This window comes from Salvelinus alpinus, chromosome 2 (genome assembly GCF_045679555.1).
Source record: "Salvelinus alpinus chromosome 2, SLU_Salpinus.1, whole genome shotgun sequence".
Classification (NCBI taxonomy): domain Eukaryota; kingdom Metazoa; phylum Chordata; class Actinopteri; order Salmoniformes; family Salmonidae; genus Salvelinus; species Salvelinus alpinus.
The window spans coordinates 111,522,280-111,544,609 of record NC_092087.1 but is presented as its reverse complement, the minus strand read 5'-3'; the positions used below and the strand labels follow the sequence as shown (position 1 = coordinate 111,544,609).

Below are 22,330 nucleotides of genomic sequence, written 5' to 3'. Positions count from 1 at the left end.
TATTTCTGTCCGCCATCTTTGATTCAGTTCAGTTCTGTGTAGGGGTACCCCTCTCTCCAAGTATTTCTGTCCGCCATCTTTGATCCAGTTCAGTTCTGTGTAGGTGTACCACTCTCTCCTGGTATTTCTGTCCGCCATCTTTGCTGAAGAAAGTCTAACAGTCACTAGCGCAGCAGCAGCCCCCCCGGCCCCAATGCCGGCACGTTAAGAAGTTTAAGATGCGATGGAACGGTTGACGAAAATAAGAAATCACAGAAAAAATATGTTGACTGACAATGATTTATTCAGGGGGGGCTAATTAATATTTTAGTACTAGCTACGTCCCTGATTCCTACCCTTTAACTTTTTGTCTGAAAATTAAATTTACATTTTACTCAACTGCGTTGCCCACTCCAGTCAGCAAATGGCGGTCTGCGACTTTAAGGCAATGCTGCTAGTGTGACGTATAATCTAGTGGACGGAACGCTTCTTTCAACAGCAGCAACAGTTATTCAGCCACCTCGGTAGCTTGCTAGACAAAATAGACGAACCAATAAAGCTTTTTAGACGCTTAACTGTATATTAGCCACTGTATTTTAAACCCACTTCTGTCGTCTAGTTAGTTATCCCTTTTAATTTAATATTTACGGTTTTGTTTTTATTATTCATCTAGCGGGCTGGTTAAGTTAGCATTAGCCTAGCTAGCTAACATCTCCAACCATGAGGTCAATAAGCTACTCTCTTGTTAATGAAGAGGAGGTCTGCTGGACGGAGAAAGAAGCTCTCGTCAAAGAGGCGAAGGAAGAGGAGGCTATCACAGTAAAACAAGAAGGAGAGGGTGAGGTTGTTACAGTGAAAAAAGAAGATAAAGACGTTACAGTGAAAGAAGACGCGTTCAGATTGAAAGAGGATGTTACAGTAAAAGACGAGGAAGAGGATGGGGAGATGACTGTCACATCGAAAAAGGAGGAGGAAGAAGAGGAGGAAACTGGATTTCTGGGCTCGGTTTCCCAAACGCATCTTAAGGCATCCAATGGTTCTAACGATGAACGGGCCCTGGTTAACACAAGTAAGTACTGTCTTAAAAACAGAGGCACAAACTCTGCAGTTGTTGAACTGATGTTTTATTTTTTTTATGTCACCTTTATTTAACCAGGCAGGCTAGTTGAGAACAAGATCTCATTTACAACTGCGACCTGGCCAAGATGTGTGACACAGACAACAACACAGAGTTACACATGGAATAAACAATAAAAAAGCCAATAACACAATAAACAAGTCAATGACACAGTAGAAAAAAAGAAAGTGTATATATATAGTGTGTGCAAAAGGCATGAGGAATTTTTTTTTTTTGAAATTCGCTCCTGTCACTGGCAGCAGAGAACTGGAAGGATGTGTGGTGTTAAAGGGGAAATCTGCAATTGCTACATCCATATTTTGACTTTTAAATTATTTATTTATAGCCATTGATTCTTGAAGAATATAACACATGCCTCATGAGCTTAGTTCACCTGTTGTACCCCATCAGAACCCATAATAAGATTTTGTACTCCAATGTATAGAAACAATGTAAATCAACACTGTAAAGCCTCAACATGGTTAAAACTATAATGTTGATATCATGGATGGTCAGTCCTTGCATCCATAGGTCTGTCTATGAATTTGAGAGTAGTTAAATTTCTCCAGCCCCATCATCATCTTATTAGCAAAATAGTGGTGGAATTACAGCTTTGTTATTGGTTGATTGATTCTTGTGTGGCTTTTTTAAAGGGACAACCTAGTATTTAAACAGCAACAAAATGGCTGCCCAGAGACTTGGTTTGGTAAACAGCTGAGGGATGGGTGCTGGAGAAATGTAACCACTCTCAAATTCATAGAGAAAGCTATTGTATCAACCGTAATCCAACACCTAGCGACCTCGTCAAGAAGTTCAGACATCTTGGCAAAACAGTTTTAAGGTGTTGGCTTGACAGTCGCTGGACCCAGGTTTGAGTCCAGCTCAGGGCTACCCCCTGAATTCACTACACAATGAATACAAGGACTGGCCATCCATGATGTCATAATGATATTTTAACCAGGTTTCTAGGATATATAGTATATTCTAGAATTCATCCATGATGTCATAATGATAGTTTAACCAGGTTTCTAGGCTATATAGTATATTCTAAAATTCATCCATGATGTCATAATGATAGTTTAACCAGGTTTCTAGGATATATAGTATATTCTAGAATTCATCCATGATGTCATAATGATAGTTGAACCGGTTTCTAGGCTATATAGTATATTCTAGAATTCATCCATGATGTCATAATGATCGTTTAACCAGGTTTCTAGGCTATATAGCAGGGGTGTCAAACTCATTTCGCATCGTGGGCCACATACGGCCTAGGGAGATGTCAAGTGGGCCGGACCATTAAAATTATACCATACTCTGCTATAAATAACCAAAATATCATGTCTTTCCTTTGTTTTGGTGTAAAGAAGCACAAGAACATTAGGAAAATATTGAAATTTAATGAACTATCCTTTTACAAAACATTTCATGAAACACCTCATATTTCCTTAGACAAATGTGCAATTTACTTTTATCATTCACAAATATGCATTGCAACTGATCCCACTGATTGTACAAAGGCACAAACTTTAATTGGTACTGAAAAATATAGTAATGCACTTTAAGATTAAATGAGACTTTTAAAGAAAGGAATTTTTAAACCACTTACACATACGCATATAAAATCTAAATGTAATCCCTGCGTACACCTTACAAACTAAGGAGAGTGATTTTAAATGTGTAATGAAGAAAGTGTTCGCCTGTCCTGTAAATCTGTAAACTTCATACATGAAACATACATACACATACAATACATACTGAAAATTTATGGAGTTGTATGAACAGTAGAATTCCATCACACAACTTTTGTTTTGAAGCTGCTGACTAACATTAAAGTGCACATTTTTTTAAATCACCACAGTAAGGATTCATCTTCACAGAGCTGTATTCTTTCAATGCAAACAGTATCTAAGGCAGCATTTTAAAGGTGTTAGTCTAGTCTGGACTTGTATTTGTTCCTGAAACTTGGCATCTTTTGGCCTGTACAAGTGCATCAACACCAGGTGTCATGTCCTGACTAGCTGTCACTTTCAGAATGTCATTTAAGTGCTTGTTTGTGAGCCTTGAACGCATTTTTGTTTTATTGATATTCATCACTAAGAAAATTTGTTCACAAAGGTAGGTTGTCCCAAACATGCACAAAATTTTAGCAGCCAGGGCTGTTAATTTGGGGTACCCTGGTAGTAGATACTGATAAAATCTGTCCAGACCTACAGAGGCAAATTTGCCCTTCAAATCTGCATCACACTGCAAATCAATTATCTCTAGCTGAATTTCGACCGGCAGATCAGAAGCTTTAACTGTGAAAGGTGAGCGAAAAACTGAAAATTCTGTCTCAAGTTCACCAAATACCTGAAAACGTTTCTCAAACTCCCGCAGTAGTCCTGCAATTTTGTCTTTGTACCGTTTCATGTCCGCATCAGGTCTGGTCACACACACATCTCTCAGACAGGGGAAATGAGCAGGGTTGCCATTTGCCAGTTGCATCTCCCACAAAGTCAGCTTCAACTTAAATGCATGTATGTTGTCAGAAAACTGTGTGACAACTTTTTTGCGGCCTTGCAACATTTTGTTCAGATTGTTCAAGTGTTCAGTAATATCAACCAAGAATGCAAGGTCCCGTAGCCATTCCTGAGATTGTAATTCCAACACCGGTTTTCCTTTTTTCTCCATGAACTGTCCGATTTCCTCTCGTAGATCAAAGAAATGCCTCAGCACAGCGCCTCGGCTTAACCATCTCACTTCAGTGTGGTATGGCAGGCTGTGGGTAATGTTGCTGTCGCTGAGAAGTTTGTCAAACTGACGATGGTTCAGACCTCTGGACCGGATGAAATTTACAGTGCGAACAACCACCTCCATGACGTGGTCCATTTTCAGCGACTTGCAACACAATGCCTCCTGGTGCAAAATACAGTGAAATGTCCAGAAACGATCTCCTCCATTAAGGGCTTGTACTTTGTCTTTGAACTTTGTCGCGACACCTGCTTTCTTTCCGACCATGGATGGCGCGCCGTCTGTAGCCAGGCTGACAGCGCGGGACCAGTCCACTCCAACTCTGTCCAATGCAGCAACGACAGAGCCGAAAATGTCCACGGCTGTTGTGGTGTCCATCATTGGCACCAACTCAAGAAACTCTTCAGTAACAGTCAATGTCTCATCAACTCCTCGAATAAATATGGCCAGTTGGGCCACGTCTGTGATGTCAGTGCTCTCGTCAATTGCCACGGAAAATGCAATAAATGACTTGACTCTCTGTTTCAATTGACTGTCTAAATCTGCCGATAGTTCCGAAATCCTCTCTGCTATAGTATTCCTCGTCAGGCTAATATTGGCAAAAGCTTGTCGCTTCTCGGCACATACAAGTTCAGCCGCCTTCATCATGCATCGTTTAACAAAGTCACCGTCGGAATACGGCTTCGATGCTAATGCTATTTCGCTAGCAATTAGGTAGCTGGCTTTTACCGCTGCTTCACTGACTTCTCGGCTCTGGATGAAAGTTGACTGCTGTTTCCTCAGACCCGCCAGCAATTCGTTAATCTTATCTCTTCTCAGTTGTCCTTGCAAGCCGTCATATTTTTCGCTGTGATGAGTCTCGTAGTGGCGTCGAATATTATATTCCTTCAATACCGAAACTTGTTGCAAACACACCAAGCACGAAGGTTTTCCGTGCATCTCTGTAAATAAATAGGACGTGGTCCATTTTTCTTTGAAAATTCTACACTCCTTATCTACTTTTCTCCGTTTGGATAACGACATTTTGGCTAATGAGGGTGTAGCGGAGAGGTAGAGACCAAGGTATTAACAACGTCGTAACAAGCAGCAGATGGCGCATTGATACCGTCTGCTGTTTTCAGTCTGTCTCAGTGATGCAGCTTGTCTTCTACTCTGATGGAAAGAGTGCGCCCCTTAGCGGATAATCCATGAATTGCAGCGAATTAAAAATATTAATTCCATGTCTTTTATGCATTTTTTCCACTTTCAAATTATCCTGCGGGCCTGATCGAACCTCCTTGGGGGCCGGTTCCGGCCCGCGGGCCGTATGTTTGACACCCCTGCTATATAGTATATTCTAGAATTCATCCATGATGTCATAATGATAGTTTAACCAGGTTTCTAGGATATATAGTATATTCTAGAATTCATCCATGATGTCATAATGATAGTTGAACCGGTTTCTAGGCTATATAGTATATTCTAGAATTGCCAGTGTAGATTTCCTGTGGGGGTCAAATTGTTAGAGCTGTTGATAAATCATTGTATAATATTCAGCGTTTATTTTCATGCCATTACATCAATACAGCCCAACCAGAAGAGAAGAAACTCTTCCTGAACCACCTCCTCTTGCTGTCCTTCATACATTCTGACGTTGCTGGTAATCGGCTACACAAGCAGTCAGCAACCTACATTTGGAGTGCAAATGTATCTTACCATTTCTACTGATCTGGTGACAGTTATGATTTTCATATGTTCATTTTACTGGAACAGTTTCATTTAATTTATAATAGTATCTCAATCATTGTCTGTGATTAATCTACATTCTATCTAAATGGAAATTATACAAATCTAAAAGTAACTTTTATTGCCATTGCCACCTATGTAAAAAATAGCCTACATGAAGCCAACAAATAAAAACATTGCAAATAACTGTCCTATAAATCACATGGCCTGTCCATAACGAACTTGAAACATTGTATAAAATATTCTGGGCCCTCAGTTTCCCGTGCCTGTGAGTTCTCGACCGACACAGCTGTAGGCTATTTGTGAAAGGGATAAGAAGTAATCAGGTGTTTTGACATTTCCACTGGATCAGCGCATTACGTTTTTCCCTTTTGTGCCGAGTGGTTATCGAAAGGGTGAGAGCTGGAAATATTTTACAAATACTTTGAGGAGTTATTCTCATTTGTAATTGATTTTGATTAGACTTTGTTTACTTGCTGTTTGAGGTGAGAAAAAAATGTGCTTTGAGAAGCTCCACAACTCATTAGTGGTGCAGCGTTAAGACAATCAGAAATACTATCAGACATCCCCAAATGGGCACATTTAAAGATCTACATTAGTGCTCGGTCCTACTTCTATGTGTGTAACCAGGTAGACTAGTCCTACTTCTATATGCGTAACCAGGTAGACTAGTCCTACTTCTATATGCGTAACCAGGTAGACTAGTCCTACTTCTATATGCGTAACCAGGTAGACTAGTCCTACTTCTATATGCGTAACCAGGTAGACTAGTCCTACTTCTATATGTGTAACCAGGTAGACTAGTCCTACTTCTATATGTGTTACCAGGTAGACTAGTCCTACTTCTATATGTGTTGTCGGGTAGACTAGTCCTACTACTATATGTGTAACCAGGTAGACTAGTCCTACTTCTATATGCGTAACCAGGTAGACTAGTCCTACTTCTGTATGCGTAATCAGGTGTGCGTCCTTACTCAACATTGACAGGAGGGTTTCAAGCAAAAGACAATTAATAAATTGACAAACCTGACACATCTTGCGGGGTCAAATCAAATGTTAATGGTCACATACACAGGGTTAGCGGATGTTAATGGTCACATACACATGGTTAGCAGATGTTAATGGTCACATACACAGGGTTAGCAGATGTTAATGGTCACATACACATGGTTAGCAGATGTTAATGGTCACATACACAGGGTTAGCGGATGTTAATGGTCACATACACAACTAAAAAACACATGGAAATGGGAGATATACACTGCTCAAAAAAATAAAGGGAACACTTAAACAACACAATGTAACTCCAAGTCAATCACACTTCTGTGAAATCAAACTGTCCACTTAGGAAGCAACACTGATTGACAATAAATTTCACATGCTGTTGTGCAAATGGAATAGACAACAGGTGGAAATTATAGGCAATTAGCAAGACACCCCCAAAAAAGGAATGGTTCTGCAGGTGGTGACCACACACCACTTCTCTTCCTATGCTTCCTGGCGGATGTTTTGGTCACTTTTGAATGCGCCGGTGCTTTTACTCTAGTGGTAGCATGAGACGGAGTCTACAACCCACACAAGTGGCTCAGGTAGTGCAGCTCATCCAGGATGGCACATCAATGCGAGCTGTGGCAAGAAGGTTTGCTGTGTCTGTCAGCGTAGTGTCCAGAGCATGGAGGCGCTACCAGGAGACAGGCCAGTACATCAGGAGACGTGGAAGAGGCCGTAGGAGTGCAACAACCCAGCAGTAGGACCGCTACCTCCGCCTTTGTGTAAGAAGGAGCAGAAGGAGCACTGCCAGAGCCCTGCAAAATGACCTCCAGCAGGCCACAAATGTGCATGTGTCTGCTCAAACGGTCAGAAACAGACTCCATGAGGGTGGTATGAGGGCCCGACGTCCACAGGTGGGGGTTGTGCTCACAGCCCAACACCGTGCAGGACATTTGGCATTTGCCAGAGAACACCAAGATTGGCAAATTCGCCACTGGCGCCCTGTGCTCTTCACAGATGAAAGCAGGTTCACACTGAGCACATGTGACAGACGTGACAGTCTGGAGACGCCGTGGAGAACATTCTGCTGCCTGCAACATCCTCCAGCATGACCGGTTTGGCGGTGGGTCAGTCATGGTGTGGGGTGGCATTTCTTTGGGGGGGCCGCACAGCCCTCCATGGGCTCGCCAGAGGTAGCCTGACTGCCATTAGGTACCGAGATGAGATCCTCAGACCCCTTGTGAGACCATATGCTGGTGCGGTTGGCCCTGGGTTCCTCCTAATTCAAGACAATGCTAGACCTCATGTGGCTGGAGTGTGTCAGCAGTTCCTGCAAGAGGAAGGCATTGATGCTATGGACTGGCCCGCCCGTTCCCCAGACCTGAATCCAATTGAGCACATCTGGGACATCATGTCTCGCTCCATCCACCAACGCCACGTTGCACCACAGACTGTCCAAGAGTTGGCGGATTCTTTAGTCCAGGTCTGGGAGGAGATACCTCAGGAGACCATCCGCCACCTCATCAGGAGCATGCCCAGGCTATGTAGGGAGGTCATACAGGCACGTGGAGGCCACACACACTACTGAGCCTCATTTTGACTTGTTTTAAGGACATTACATCAAAGTTGGATCAGCCTGTAGTGTGGTTTTCCACTTTAATTTTGAGTGTGACTCCAAATCCAGACCTCCATGGGTTGATCAATTTGATTTCCATTGATAATTTTTGTGTGATTTTGTTGTCAGCACATTCAACTATGTAAAGAAAAAAGTATTTAATAAGAATATTTAATTCATTCAGATCTAGGATGTGTTATTTTAGTGTTCCCTTTATTTTTTTAAGCAGTGTAGTATATTCTAGAATTCATCCATGATGTCATAATGATATTTTAACCAGGTTTCTAGGATATATAGTATATTCTAGAATTCATCCATGATGTCATAATGATAGTTTAACCAGGTTTCTAGGCTATAGCAGTTTCATTTAATTTATAATAGTATCTCAAAATCATTGTCTGTGATTAATCTACATTCTATCTAAATGAAAATTATACAAATCTAAATAACTTTTATTGCCATTATGACATCATGGATGAATTCTAGATGCCAACTATGTAAAAATAGCCGACATAAAGCCAACAAATAAAAACATTGCTAATAACTGTCCTATAAATCACATGGCCTGTCTATAACGAACTTGAAACATTGTATAAAATATTCTGGGCCCTCGGTTTCCCGTGCCTGTGAGTTCTCGACCGACACAGCTGTAGGCTATTTGTGAAAGGGATAAGAAGTAATCAGGTGTTTTGACATTATATAGATCTACATTTGTGCTCAGGACAGGTAGACTAGTCCTACTTCTATATGTGTAACCAGGTAGACTAGTCCTAGTTCTATATGTGTAACCAGGTAGACTAGTCCTAGTTCTATATGTGTAACCAGGTAGACTAGTCCTACTTCTATATGTGTAACCAGGTAAACTAGTCCTACTTCTATATGTGTAACCAGGTAGACTAGTCCTACTTCTATATGTGTTGTCGGGTAGAGTAGTCCTACTTCTATATGTGTTGTCGGGTAGACTAGTCCTACTTCTATATGTGTTGTCGGGTAGACTAGTCCTACTTCTATATGTGTAACCGGGTAGACTAGTCCTAAATCTATTTGTGTTGTCGGGTAGACTAGTCCTCCTGCTATATGTGTAACCAGGTAGACTAGTTCTACTTCTATATGTGTTGTCAGGTAGACTAGTCCTACTTCTATATGTGTAACCAGGTAGACTAGTCCTACTTCTATATGTGTAACCAGGTAGACTAGTCCTACTTCTATATGTGTAACCAGGTAGACTAGTCCTTCTATATGTGTTGTCGGGTAGACTAGTCTACTTCTATATGTGTAACCAGGTAGACTAGTCCTACTTCTATATGTGTTGTCAGGTAGACTAGTCCTACTTCTATATGTGTAACCAGGTAGACTAGTCCTACTTCTATATGTGTAACCAGGTAGACTAGTCCTACTTCTATATGTGTTGTCGGGTAGACTAGTCCTACTTCTATTTGTGTTGTCGGGTAGACTAGTCCTACTTCTACAGGGGGGAGAACAAGTATTTGATACACTGCCGATTTTGCAGGTTTTCCTACTTACAAAGCATGTAGAGGTCTGTAATTTTTTATCATAGGTACACTTCAACTGTGAGAGACGGAATCTGAAACAAAAATCCAGAAAATCACATTGTATGATTTGTAAGTAATTAATTTGCATTTTATTGCATGACATAAGTATTTGATACATCAGAAAAGCAGAACTTAATATTTGGTACAGAAACCTTTATTTGAAATTACAGAGATCATGTGTTTCCTGTAGTTCTTGACCAGGTTTGCACACACTGCAGCAGGGATTTTGGCCCACTCCTCCTTACAGACCTCCTCCAGATCCTTCAGTTTTCGGGGCTGTCGCTGGGCAATACGAACTTTCAGCTCCCTCCAAAGATTTTCTATTGGGTCCAGGTCTGGAGACTGGCTAGGTCACTACAGGACCTTGAGATGCTTCTTACGGAGCCACTCCTTAGTTGCCCTGGCTTTGTGTTTCGGGTCGTTGTCATGCTGGAAGACCCAGCCACGACCCATCTTCAATGCTCTTACTGAGGGAAGGAGGTTGTTGGCCAAGATCTCGCGATACATGGCCCCATCCATCCTCCCCTCAAATACGGTGCAGTCGTCCTGTCCCCTTTGCAGAAAAGCATCCCCAAAGAATGATGTTTCCACCTCCATGTTTCACGGTTGGGATGGTGTTCTTGGGGTTGTACTCATCCTACTTCCTCCAAACACGGCGAGTGGAGTTTAGACCAAAAAGCTTTATTTTTGTCTCATCAGACCACATGACCTTCTCCCATTCCTCCTCTGGATCATCCAGATGGTCATTGGCAAACTTCAGACGGGCCTGGACATGCGCTGGCTTGAGCAGGGGGACCTTGCGTGCGCTGCAGGATTTTATTCCATGACGGCGTAGTGTGTTACTAATGGTTTTCTTTGAGACTGTGGTCCCAGCTCTCTTCAGGTCATTGACCAGGTCCTGCCGTGTAGTTCTGGGCTGATCCCTCACCTTCCTCATGATCATTGATGCCTCACGAGGTAAGATCTTGCATGGAGCCCCAGACCGAGGGTGATTGACCGTCATCTTGAACTTCTTCCATTTTCTAATAATTGCGCCAACAGTTGTTGCCTTCTCACCAAGCTGCTTGCCTATTGTCCTGTAGCCCATCCCAGCCTTGTGCAGGTCTACAATTTTATCACTGATGTCCTTACACAGCTCTCTGGTCTTGGCTATTGTGGAAAGGTTGGAGTCTGTTTGATTGAGTGTGTGGACAGGTGTCTTTTATACAGGTAACGAGTTCAAACAGGTGCAGTTAATACAGGTAATGAGTGGAGAACAGGAGGGCTTCTTAAAGAAAAACTAACAGGTCTGTGAGAGCCGGAATTCTTACTGGTTGGTAGGTGATCAAATACTTATGTCATGCAAATTAATTACTTAATCATACAACGTGATTTTCTGGATTTTTGTTTTAGATTCCGTCTCTCACAGTTGAAGTGTACCTATGATAAGAATTACAGACCTCTACATGCTTTGTAAGTAGGAAAACCTGCAAAATCGGCAGTGTATCAAATACTAGTTCTCCCCACTGTATATATATTTTTTTAAATGTTGCTGACACCCCTCCCCAGAGGTGTCTCATTATTGGGATTCATTGATGATTCCTACCTGTAGCTCACTATGAGGTGTCTAGTGATAAAGGTTAAGGCAAGGCTTTCGACTCTGTCAATCACCACATTCTTATCGGCAGACTCAACAGCCTTGGTTTCTCAAATGACCGCCTCGCCTGGTTCACCAACTACTTCTCAGACAGAGTTCAGTGTGTCAAATCGGAGGACCTGTTGTCCGGACCTCTGGTAGTCTCTATGGGGTACCACAGGGTTCAATTCTCTGGCTGACTCTTTTCTCTGTATATATCAATGATGTCGCTCTTGCTGCGGGTGATTCTCTGATCCACCTCTACGCAGACGACACCATTCTGTATACATCTGGCCCTTCTTTGGACACTGTGTTAACAAACCTCCAAATGAGCTTCAATGTCATACAACTCTCCTTCCGTGGCCTCCAACTGCTCTTAAACGCTAGTAAAACTAAATGCATGCTCTTCAACCGATCGCTGCCCTCATCCGCCCGACTAGCATCACTACTCTGGACGGTTCTGACTTAGAATATGTGGACAACTACAAATACCTAGGTGTCTGGTTAGACTGTAAACTCTCCTTCCAGACTCACATTAAACATCTCCAATCCCAAATTAAATCTAGAATATGCTTCCTATTTCACAACAAAGCCTCCTACACTCACGCTGCCAAACATACCCTCGTAAAACTGACTATCCTGCCGATCCTTGACTTTAGCGATGTAATTTACAAAATAGCCTCCAACACTACTCAGCAAACTGGATGCAGTCCATCACAGTGTCATCCGTTTTGTCACCAAAGCCCCATATACCACCCACCACTGCGACCTGTATGCTCTCGTTGGCTGGTCCTCGCTACATATTCATCGCTAAACCCACTGGCTCCAGGTCATCTATAAGTCTTTGCTAGGTAACGCTCCGCCTTAACTCAGCTCACTGGTCACCATAGCACCACCCACCCATAGCATGGCCTGTTTATTGCCTTACCTCCTTACTCCATCACACTGTATATAGATTTTATATTGTGTTATTGACTGTACTTTTGTTTATCCCATGTGTAACTGTGTTGTTTTTTTGTCGCACTGCTTTGATTTTTCTTGGCCAGTTCGCAGTTGTGAATGAGAACTTGTTCTCAACTGGCCACCTGGTTAAATAAAGGTGGGGGGAAAATGAAATTAAAAATAGATTTAAAAAATCATAACTTTATTGACAACACCCAAATAGATACTGTCATTAACGCGATTCTTCAATAATTAAACATATTTCTTAATACTGTAGCAAACATTATATTACACAGGACATTCAAACGAGCCTTACAATTATAATCCAAAGTACTGTGAAATGCACTCCCCTGAGTTTTCCCCCATTCACATTCAGAATACACTGAAAAACTGATATCTTTGCTCACCATTTAAGATATACTACATCCATAACTGTCAGTTTCCTCATTAGCAGGGAGGAGTTTCTACAACCAAATTGCATGTCCATCGCCCTCGTGCCTCAATTTTATTAAACACAGAAAGGGGCTTATATTGGAGACCAAAAGTCGTCTGGCACACTGCTTAGAGTTTCAACAACATGAATAACTTATTTCTAGCCTACAATCATCGATGTTACTACTAAAATATGACTATTCTTGCTCATTTTAAGACAATTGTCAAATAATTTTAACATTCATTACAGACGTCAATTGTTGTACAACATCATGGCTACGCTGTTGGCATCACCTTTTACAGTGGATTTCCACTGTTGTGGGCCTTTAATCATCTGACTTTGTTGTTCGCACAGGAGAGATACGGGACTATCGTGGATCCTCTGGGGAGCCTCAACAACCTCATGATGCTGACGAGGCAGAGAAGAGTCTCTCCAGATCAGAACACCTCAATAAACACCTGCAGAGATCCACAGGGAAGAGAACTCACTGCTGCTCTGACTGTGGGAAGAGATTCACCTCATCAGGCATTAAAATTCATCAGAAAACACACAAAGGAGAGAAACCTTATAGCTGAGTTCAATGTGGGAAGAGTTTTGGTCAATCTGGAGATCTGACAGTGCACCAGAGAACACACACAAGAGAGAAACCTTATAGCTGTGATCAATGTGGGAAGAGTTTTTTTACATCTAGCAATCTGACTATACACCAGAGAACACACACAGGAGAGAAACCATATAGCTGTGATCAATGTGGGAAGAGTTTTACTAGATCTGACTCTCTGACTTTACACCAAAGAACACACACAGGAGAGAAACCTTATAGCTGTGGTCAATGTGGGAAGAGTTTTACTGCATCTGGCTCTCTGACTTTACACCAAAGAACACACACAGGAGAGAAACCTTATAGCTGTGGTCAATGTGGGAAGAGTTTTACTACATCTGGCTCTCTGACTTTACACCAGAGAACACACACAGGAGAGAAACCTTATAGCTGTGATCAATGTGGGAAGAGTTTTGGTCAATCTGGCCAACTGACAGTGCACCAGAGAACACACACAGGAGAGAAACCTTATAGCTGTTATCAATGTGGGAAGAGTTTTTGTCAATCTGGCTATCTGACAGTGCACCAGAGAATACACACAGGAGAGAAACCTTATAGCTGTGATCAATGTGGGAAGAGTTTTGTTCAATCTAGCTATCTGACAGTGCACAAGAGAACACACACAGGAGAGCCAATGTATAGCTGTGACCAGAGATAATCTGATAAAAGATCTCTGACTAATCATCAGAAAATACATGAATGAGTTGTTTCATGATATCAATGAAATGATGTCACAATGTAGAATGTTTTAACATTGTAGTAGGAGTATTCTAATGATGTCACAATGTAGAACCCTAAATGTTTGTCCCCTGTTCTATTGATTTCAACATGATATGGATATTAGCCTCAGGGGGAAAATCCAGGCTCTGAATTGGAAGAGTACTATTTATGAGATTTAGTAAGTACACATTATTCCCAGATTCCGTGTGGTTTTTGAGCTGTTAGTTTTAACAGGACGTGCAACCTCATCTCCCTCCTGTCGCACAAATTATTTTAGCATGAAATTGATTAGTTATGACAAATAAGTGTTGCGTTCCTTTGTTTAGCGACCCCTACATTTAAATGCATTCCAACATCACGTACAACCTGATTTCCCCCCTAATTGATATCAGTGATTTATTGCTACTTGTCAAAACAGCGTTTCTGGAAATATGATTATTGTGGCAGATGTTTGTGTAAATAGCACATGTTATGTTTAGGTTTTCAATTTATCCCAAACTGTTTCTGCATATTGGTTATTGATTTGGACACGTTAAAACTGTGTTTTGACATTGAGGCTATCCCACCTAGCACAATGTAATTGAAAAGTTGTTGAAAATAAGACTATGCAATCAAAAAAAAAATGTATATATTTTTTTATTATACCATGCCTTACCATTAAGTTAATTATTGACAATACATATTAACAAAGGGGTGTCTATTTGGTTTTGATCATTCATATTTACAATTCATGTAACTTTTAGTAATCATAATTATTTATGCAATCAACTGACAATTTACGGGTATAATTATATTGACATTGTTGCCCTTCTTTTAGAATAGCAGGTTTAATTCTCAGATGTGCCAAACCAAATTTACGAGAGCATGACATTGGGGACTGGGTCCCGATCCAACAACATGCCTATCGAGTGAACTCTGAAAAGAGAGAGAAGCTCCGCAGTGAGGTGGAAAGTTACTACGGATATTGCAGGATTTTCCTCTTGAAACCAGACATGTCCGTGTTAAGGACAACTTGGTTGCTGGTTGTTTCAAGGGTGGGCAGTCATAGTTTTGCGTTTAGCCATTGCGTTGCCATAGATCACAATTTATTTTGACTGCACGGTTTTCCGTATTGGAGATGAGTTTTGTTTGGGCTCGTTCCAAGGGGACGAGAGTTCTAGAAGCTAGTGAGTTTTAGGAAGAGGAGAGTTCTAGAAGATAGTGCGTTCTAGGAAGACGTTCTAGTTTTAGAGTTTTAGGATTCTATTGAAAGAAAAAGGAGAAAAAAATAATACGATTGTATATTATTATTTAGAAATACGTGTTTTTTCTTGATTTTAATTGTTGACAGCCGGTAGACACTATGTTTATATTGTAGAAGCATTGTAGTTGATTATGTGAAATGGAAGTTTTCTGTTGGGGGTGAGCAAACTTGTCCAACAAAAATTATAGGTTTTATTTGTTGTCTTAAGGGGGAAGGTGTTACAGGCTTTGGTTTTTCCATTTATGTTTTGAGGTTGGTCTTTATCACGTCTAGCTCGTTAGCACGTAGGGCGCACCGATTGGTGTCACCTCGTTAGTCAGTATGTGTTACACCTGTGCTGGCTTGTCCATCTCGTTAGTGGGAAGGTGTTTCACCTGAGCTGGTCCAGGTCCAGTCTGGCCCATTGCTCCAGTTGTCTTGATAGATGTGGAGAGTCAACACCTTTAGTTGCGCCACCTTTTTGGTTTGCTTCCTGTCTTTAAGTTTGGTGTGGGTTTTTCATTTGTTTGCTTCTTCTTGGGCAGATTTAGTGGGTCTCATGGTGGGTGTCTTTTTTGTCCCAGTTGTTGTTACTAGTCAACTTTCAGTGGACACTGAGAGCAAAACTGCAACATTATGTTATAATACTTTTATTGCATCAAATGGTTGTTTTATGCAACAGAATAGAGGGTTCTTAGAACTATTCTGTCTGTGTGTTCTACTGAGGATGGGCCTCTGGGAGAAAACACTGACAGGAGATTTACAATGTATTTTGTGTGATAAAACCTAAAGAGACCACATTCCAGAGCATGAGTTAATGTTTCTGTTCTATATGGTATCAGGGAGAGATGACCTCAGGGCCAGACCCTGGTCTCTACACAAAGAGTGCTGTTTTTACAGCAGATACTGTCTGCTGAGAATTATAAGTATCTTTTATACAAATCTTAACCTTGTGACCCGTTCTATACATCTGTTGTTCGTCATGTAGGTTGAAAGGGGTGTATCCTGGCTATGAAAGACTTTTGTCCCATGGGTTGACCAGCCATCATTATCGTAGAGCACTCAATTGATTATCTTTATATTTGTACGTTGTATTGACCTGTTCCCTTATTAAGTGAATAAAGATTTAGTTTAAGAATAACTCTGACTTGTGTGATAAGTTTTCTCTCATTTGATATTAAAGAAATTAACCAGCACATTTGGGGATGTGAATCTTGACTTGGAAACCGCTTCTAATGACCTGGGTAAATGGTGCACGAGGGATCCCTCTAACTTGGGATCTCAGGGAGACCGCATTTCGGGAAAGGAGCCGATGGACCCACCTTTGATCTGAGATGCAGCGAGCCGAGTGGATACCACATCTTGAACATAGTTTAAACAAAAGAGAAGAAAAAAAAGCGAAACACACAAAGGGGAGTTTTTATCAAAACCTGTAAACAGGGCCCAGTAGGCTCTGAGTGTGTATTCCAGTGTGAGGGGGGGCACCTTGGAGGTGTAAACAGGGCCCAGTCAGGAGGCTCTGAGTGTGTATTCCAGTGTGAGGGGGGCTCCTTGGAGGTGTAGACAGGGCCGAGGCAGTAGGCTCTGAGTGTGTATTCCAGTGTGAGGGGGGGCTCCTTGGAGGTGTAAACAGGGCCCAGTCAGGAGGCTCTGAGTGTGTATTCCAGTGTGAGGGGGGGCACCTTGGAGGTGTAAACAGGGCCCAGTCAGGAGGCTCTGAGTGTGTATTCCTGTGTGAGGGGGGCTCCTTGGAGGTGTAAACAGGGCCGAGGCAGTAGGCTCTGAGTGTGTATTCCTGTGTGAGGGGGGCTCCTTGGAGGTGCAAAGAGGGGCGAGCCAGCTATCTGTGTGAGCTGGATGAAAACTAGAATCTGTGTTTACTAAGACAATTTATGATATAGTATAAGATAGTAAGGTGCACCTGTAATTATTTTAAACCTGTACCCCATTTTAGAAGTATTGAAAGATGTAAATGTATGAGTTGCATTATCCTAGGAACTAACCATGAGTTGGAAATGTGAAAATATTCCTGCAGGTTAAAACCTTTCTGGACTACACATCCCGGATCCGGGATCATTCTCATCAGAAACGCTGACTAGCATAGCCTAGCCTAGCGCCACAGGGATATCATATAATATAATTTCATGAAATCATAAGTCCAATACAGCAAAGGAAAGATAAACATCAATATTGGAGAAAGCACTAGCCAATACAGTACTGCCATACAGTAACAGTACTGCCATACAGGCCTAATATCACATTTCAAGATATCTTTGTACACAAATTGTTTAATATTTTATCAGGCTGACTTGAAAGATTATACGCAACATTTTGCTGCGTGGCAATACTGTGTTTGTACTAAAGAGGTAGTCTAGACACTGTATTAATACCATTATGCATTTGAATCCCATCTACAGCTACCATCTAAGATATTAATTTCCCTCCACAAGGGGGCGGACATGTAACGTTTCCAAAATGGGATAGTATTGTCCATGTAACGTTTCCAAAATGGGATAGTATTGTCCATGTAACGTTTCCAAAATGGGATTGTATTGTACAGGTAACGTCTCCAAAATGGGATAGTATTGTCCATGTAACGTTTCCAAAACGGGATAGTATTGTCCATGTAACGTTTCCAAAATGGGATAGTATTGTCCATGTAACGTTTCCAAAATGGGATAGTATTGTCCATGTAAAGTTTCCTAAATGGGATAGTATTGTCCATGTAACGTTTCCAAAATGGGATAGGATTGTCCATGTAACGTTTCCAAAACGGGATAGTATTGTCCATATAACGTTTCCAAAATGTGATAGTATTGTCCATGTAACGTTTCCAAAACAGGATAGTATTGTACATGTAACGTTTCCAAAATGGGATAGTATTGTCCATGTAACTTTCCAAAACGGGATAGTATTGTACATGTAACATTTCCAAAATGGGATAGTATTGTACATGTAACGTTATGCCCCCTTGTGAGTTAATAGTATTGCATGCTGTAGCAGGCTATATAAAGAGGAAGACCTCCATTGACGATTCAGTTCGTTGTAACACCTCGTCTGGACAGGTCACCGTCCTTAGTTAGTTAGTTAACGTTAGCTAGTTCATTATCACAAAAGAGAGAACTGCTCTAGATTGGAAACTTACGTTAATGAGTGTAAAGCCATGTTGGCTTTATGGAAACCATATACAACATATGGGAAAGAATATAGTTGAGGGAAATAATCCAAACCTAGTTGTGCCTAGTTAGGACATAACGTTAGCTAGCTAGATAACGGTACTGTACTGTAGCTCATACAACACCGACGGTCAAACCCGGCTTTCTAATATTTACGGTAATTAACTATAGTAACGTTATGGAAGATATTCACAGAAAACCATCATTGTCTTCGTTATTCATTATTAGTATGTTATATTATTATAATAAATTATTTCGAGACATATTCAGAGCCAAACATCAACCCAACTTAACCTTTTTAACTTGTTGTCGCATCCAAACTTGTCACCATCGTTTTCAGTTGTAATTGCGAAGTTCCCAGAAGAAGTCCAGCAACAACGGAGGTTCCTCGATGAACCCACCTTCTAACAAGTTCTTTGAAGAACCTTTTGGGGCTGTTTTTCATTGACCAAGAACCCTACGGTTCTTAGGGGATCTGAGAACAACTCCAGTTGAACCCTTCATTTTTAGAGTTGTAGTCGGCTCTATTTACTCTCAGATTCAAAACATGCTGATTAGCATCAACGATCAAGTCAGCTGCTGCTGCTCCAATACAGTATGAGGTGAGACGGTGAACTGATGTTGAACTGGGCAGTCAGCTGCTAGTTATTCTAGTCTTCTAGTGAGGTGTCAAAACAACAGGAAATCACTCTAGACACAGTTCCTCTGAAGTAGATCACTGGTTCCCTGAATTGGTCCAAGCTCCTTTGGCCTGTCTGCCGAGAGGGTGTGTCTAGAGCTAGTCTGGAGATAAATCAGACCCAGCCTGAACTGTGTGATGTAGTAGGGAGTTGTAGTTTCTCATGAGATAAATTAGATCCAGACTGAACTGTGTGATGTAGTAGAGAGTTGTAGTTTCTCTAGAGATAAATCAGATCCAGACTGAACTGTGTGATGTAGTAGGGAGTTGTAGTTTCTCTAGAGATAAATCAGACCCAGACTGAACTGTGTGATGTAGTAGGGAGTTGTAGTTTCCAACATGCCTATATTCAACATATTTTAGCGCATAAAACGTAATTAACTACAATGACCATAATCCATTGCCTTGTCTGTGTTTCTTTTACACCTGCTATGTAAGAGAGACCGAATAATGCACAATGGTCATTGCAATCTGGTATCCTTGGGACATCCCAATCCTAACCATTTTAAATGTCAACTTTAATGGGCTAGGGACGTCCCAAAGATGTATCTCTACCTGAAAATACATGATCTAAGTGATTGATTGTTGGTATTCAGCAGTCATAAAGCCTTATTTACTTTAATGAACTACAAAAATAGTGATTTTGTCAGAGCACAGACAGCAGCTCTACACTTTATTGACTGACTGATCCATTCATCCTTCCATCCCTCCTCAGCCTTCCTCTCCTCTGAAGACCCAGTGAGGGTGGAGCTCAGTCAGAGAGCTGTTGAGGGACTGGTTAGGAAGAACACTTCTACAGCCAGAGGTGAGAGGTCACACATGGTTTAGATGGTAAATATTTATGTCCCCTTAGTGGTTCATCACGTCAGCAAAAGGGAATATGTTCCATCATCTATGTTTATTTACATTAGTGCAAATTGTCCACTGATATTGGTGTAATTTCTCACCCCTTTTGGCTGTATGAAAGTTAATTTCCTCTCAGACACACACATTTGTTCTTTGATATTATGATGGTCATTTGTGTAGAATGTACTTTTCCCCACTCATTCACGTTGCTTATTTATATTCAGTGGCCTGACTGTGTCCAGACTGTCAAAGGCCCATCCTGTTAGATCTGAACCTAATGGAGCTTGGAGTGATCGGATGACAGAAATCACATTTAGGTGCCAGGTGTAACTGAGGCCATAGATGCTCCATATCCATTACTTGTAATGTTTTATATAATATGACTAAATGTGATTATTTCTGTGTTGCAGGGGGAGTCAAATAAATGGAACGGCAAGGCCACAGAACATGACATAAGCAGAGCTGTGGAAGACCACCTCAAGCCCCTGGTAGAGCCGGGGGTGGTGTTTACCCCTCCACCAGGCCTTCAGCAGGCTGGAAAACCACCTCAAGCCCCTGGTAGAGCCGGGGGTGGTGTTTACCACTCCACCAGGCCTTCAGCAGGCTGGAAAAGTGGGATTGATACTGATTTTCATACTAAGATGGACCAAGAGTCTGTTGATATTTTCAAATCAAGCTTTATTTATACAGCACATGTCAGACATGGATGCAACACAATGGCTTCACAGGAAAAAAACTAAGAAAATAAACAGAAATATTTAGTACACAACAAACATAAGAGGATAAAAAACAGAAGAATAACAACTGGAAGACTAATGAACATTGCAAGGAAATGCCATTGATTAAAATATAAACAATATGATGCTATATCCAACCCAACCCAAAATATAAGCTTGTTTTTTAGGAGGGGTTCTGAAAGACACTATGGGGGTGTCCACTGAAAGTTGACTAGCAACAACAACTAGGACCTAAAAGACACCCACCATGAGACCCACTAAATCTGCCCAAGAAGAGGAAAACAAAAGAAAAAACCCACACCAAACTTAAAGACAGGAAGCAAACCAAAAAGGTGGAGCAACTAAAGGTGTTGACTCTCCACATCTATCAAGACAACTGGAGCACTGGGCCAGACACTCTTAAATAGAACCTGGACCAGCTCAGGTGAAACACCTTCCCACTAACGAGATGGACAAGCCAGCACAGGTGTAACACATACTGACTAACGAGGTGACACCAATCAGTACTCCCAAGACACATTTCAGTTGAATGCATTCAGTTGTACAATCAATCAAATGTATTTATAAAGCCCTTCTTACATCAGCTGATGACACAGAGTGCTGTACAGAAACTCAGCCTAAAACCCCAAACAGCAAGCAATGCATGTGTAGAAGCACGGTGGCTAGGAAAAACTCCCTAGAAAGACCAGAACCTAGGAAGAAACCTAGAGAGGAACCAGGCTATGAGGGGTGGCCAGTCCTCTTCTGGCTGTGCCGGGTGGAGATTATAACAGAACATGGCCAAGATGTTCCAATGTTCATAAATAACCAGCAGGGTCAAATAATAATAATCACAGTGGTTGTCGAGGGTGCAACAGATCTGCACCTCAGGAGTAAATGTCAGTTGGCTTTTCATAGCCAATCATTCAGAGTATCTCCACAACTTCCATTTCACATAATCAACTACAATGCTTCACCTTCTACAATATAAACATGGTGTCTACTGGTTATCAACAATTAAAAACAAGAAAAAACACATTTCTAAATAATAATATACAATCGTATAATTTTTTTCTCCTTTTTCTTTCTATAGAATCCTAGAACTCACTAGCTTCTAGAACTCTCGTCTCCTAAAACTCACTATCTTCTAGAACTCTCGTCTTCCTAAAACTCACTATCTTCTAGAACTCTCGTCTTCCTAAAACTCACTATCTTCTAGAACTCTCGTCTTCCTAAAACCCACTAGCTTCTAGAACTCTCGTCCCCTTAGAACGAGCCCAAACAAAACAAAACTCAAATCAAATAGTATTAGTCACGTGCCGGATACAACACTGGAACTCTTACTTACGAGCCCCCAACAGTGCAGTTTAAAAAAAAATACAGAAAAGAATAAGAGATAAAACTAATATCCAACACAGAAAAACGTGTCAAAATAAATTGTGACCATGGTAACTCACTGGCTAAATGCAAAACACAAATCTATTTGACTGCCCACCCTTGAGACAAATAACAACCAAGTTGTCCTTACCACGGACATGTCTGATTTCAAGAGGAAACTCCTGCGATATCCGTAGTAACTTTTCACCTCACCGCGGAGCTTCTCTCTCTTTTCAGGGTTCACTAGATAGGCATGTTGTTGGATATAAAAGCAGGGTAACAATGTCAATA

General features: G+C 41.3%; 2 protein-coding genes across 2 annotated transcripts in view; one reads left to right on the top strand and one right to left on the bottom strand.

Moving 5' to 3' along the window:
- LOC139549388 (zinc finger protein 180-like) overlaps positions 1-22,330 on the bottom strand; it is a 175,557-nt gene that overhangs the window by 116,831 nt on the left and 36,396 nt on the right. The window lies entirely within an intron of this gene.
- LOC139550032 (zinc finger and SCAN domain-containing protein 31-like) lies at positions 427-16,380 on the top strand. Its single transcript, XM_071360609.1, has 2 exons — positions 427-1,048; positions 13,057-16,380. Exons 1-2 carry the CDS (start codon positions 700-702, stop codon positions 13,275-13,277), a joined length of 570 nt encoding a protein of 189 aa, XP_071216710.1. The 5' UTR covers positions 427-699; the 3' UTR covers positions 13,278-16,380.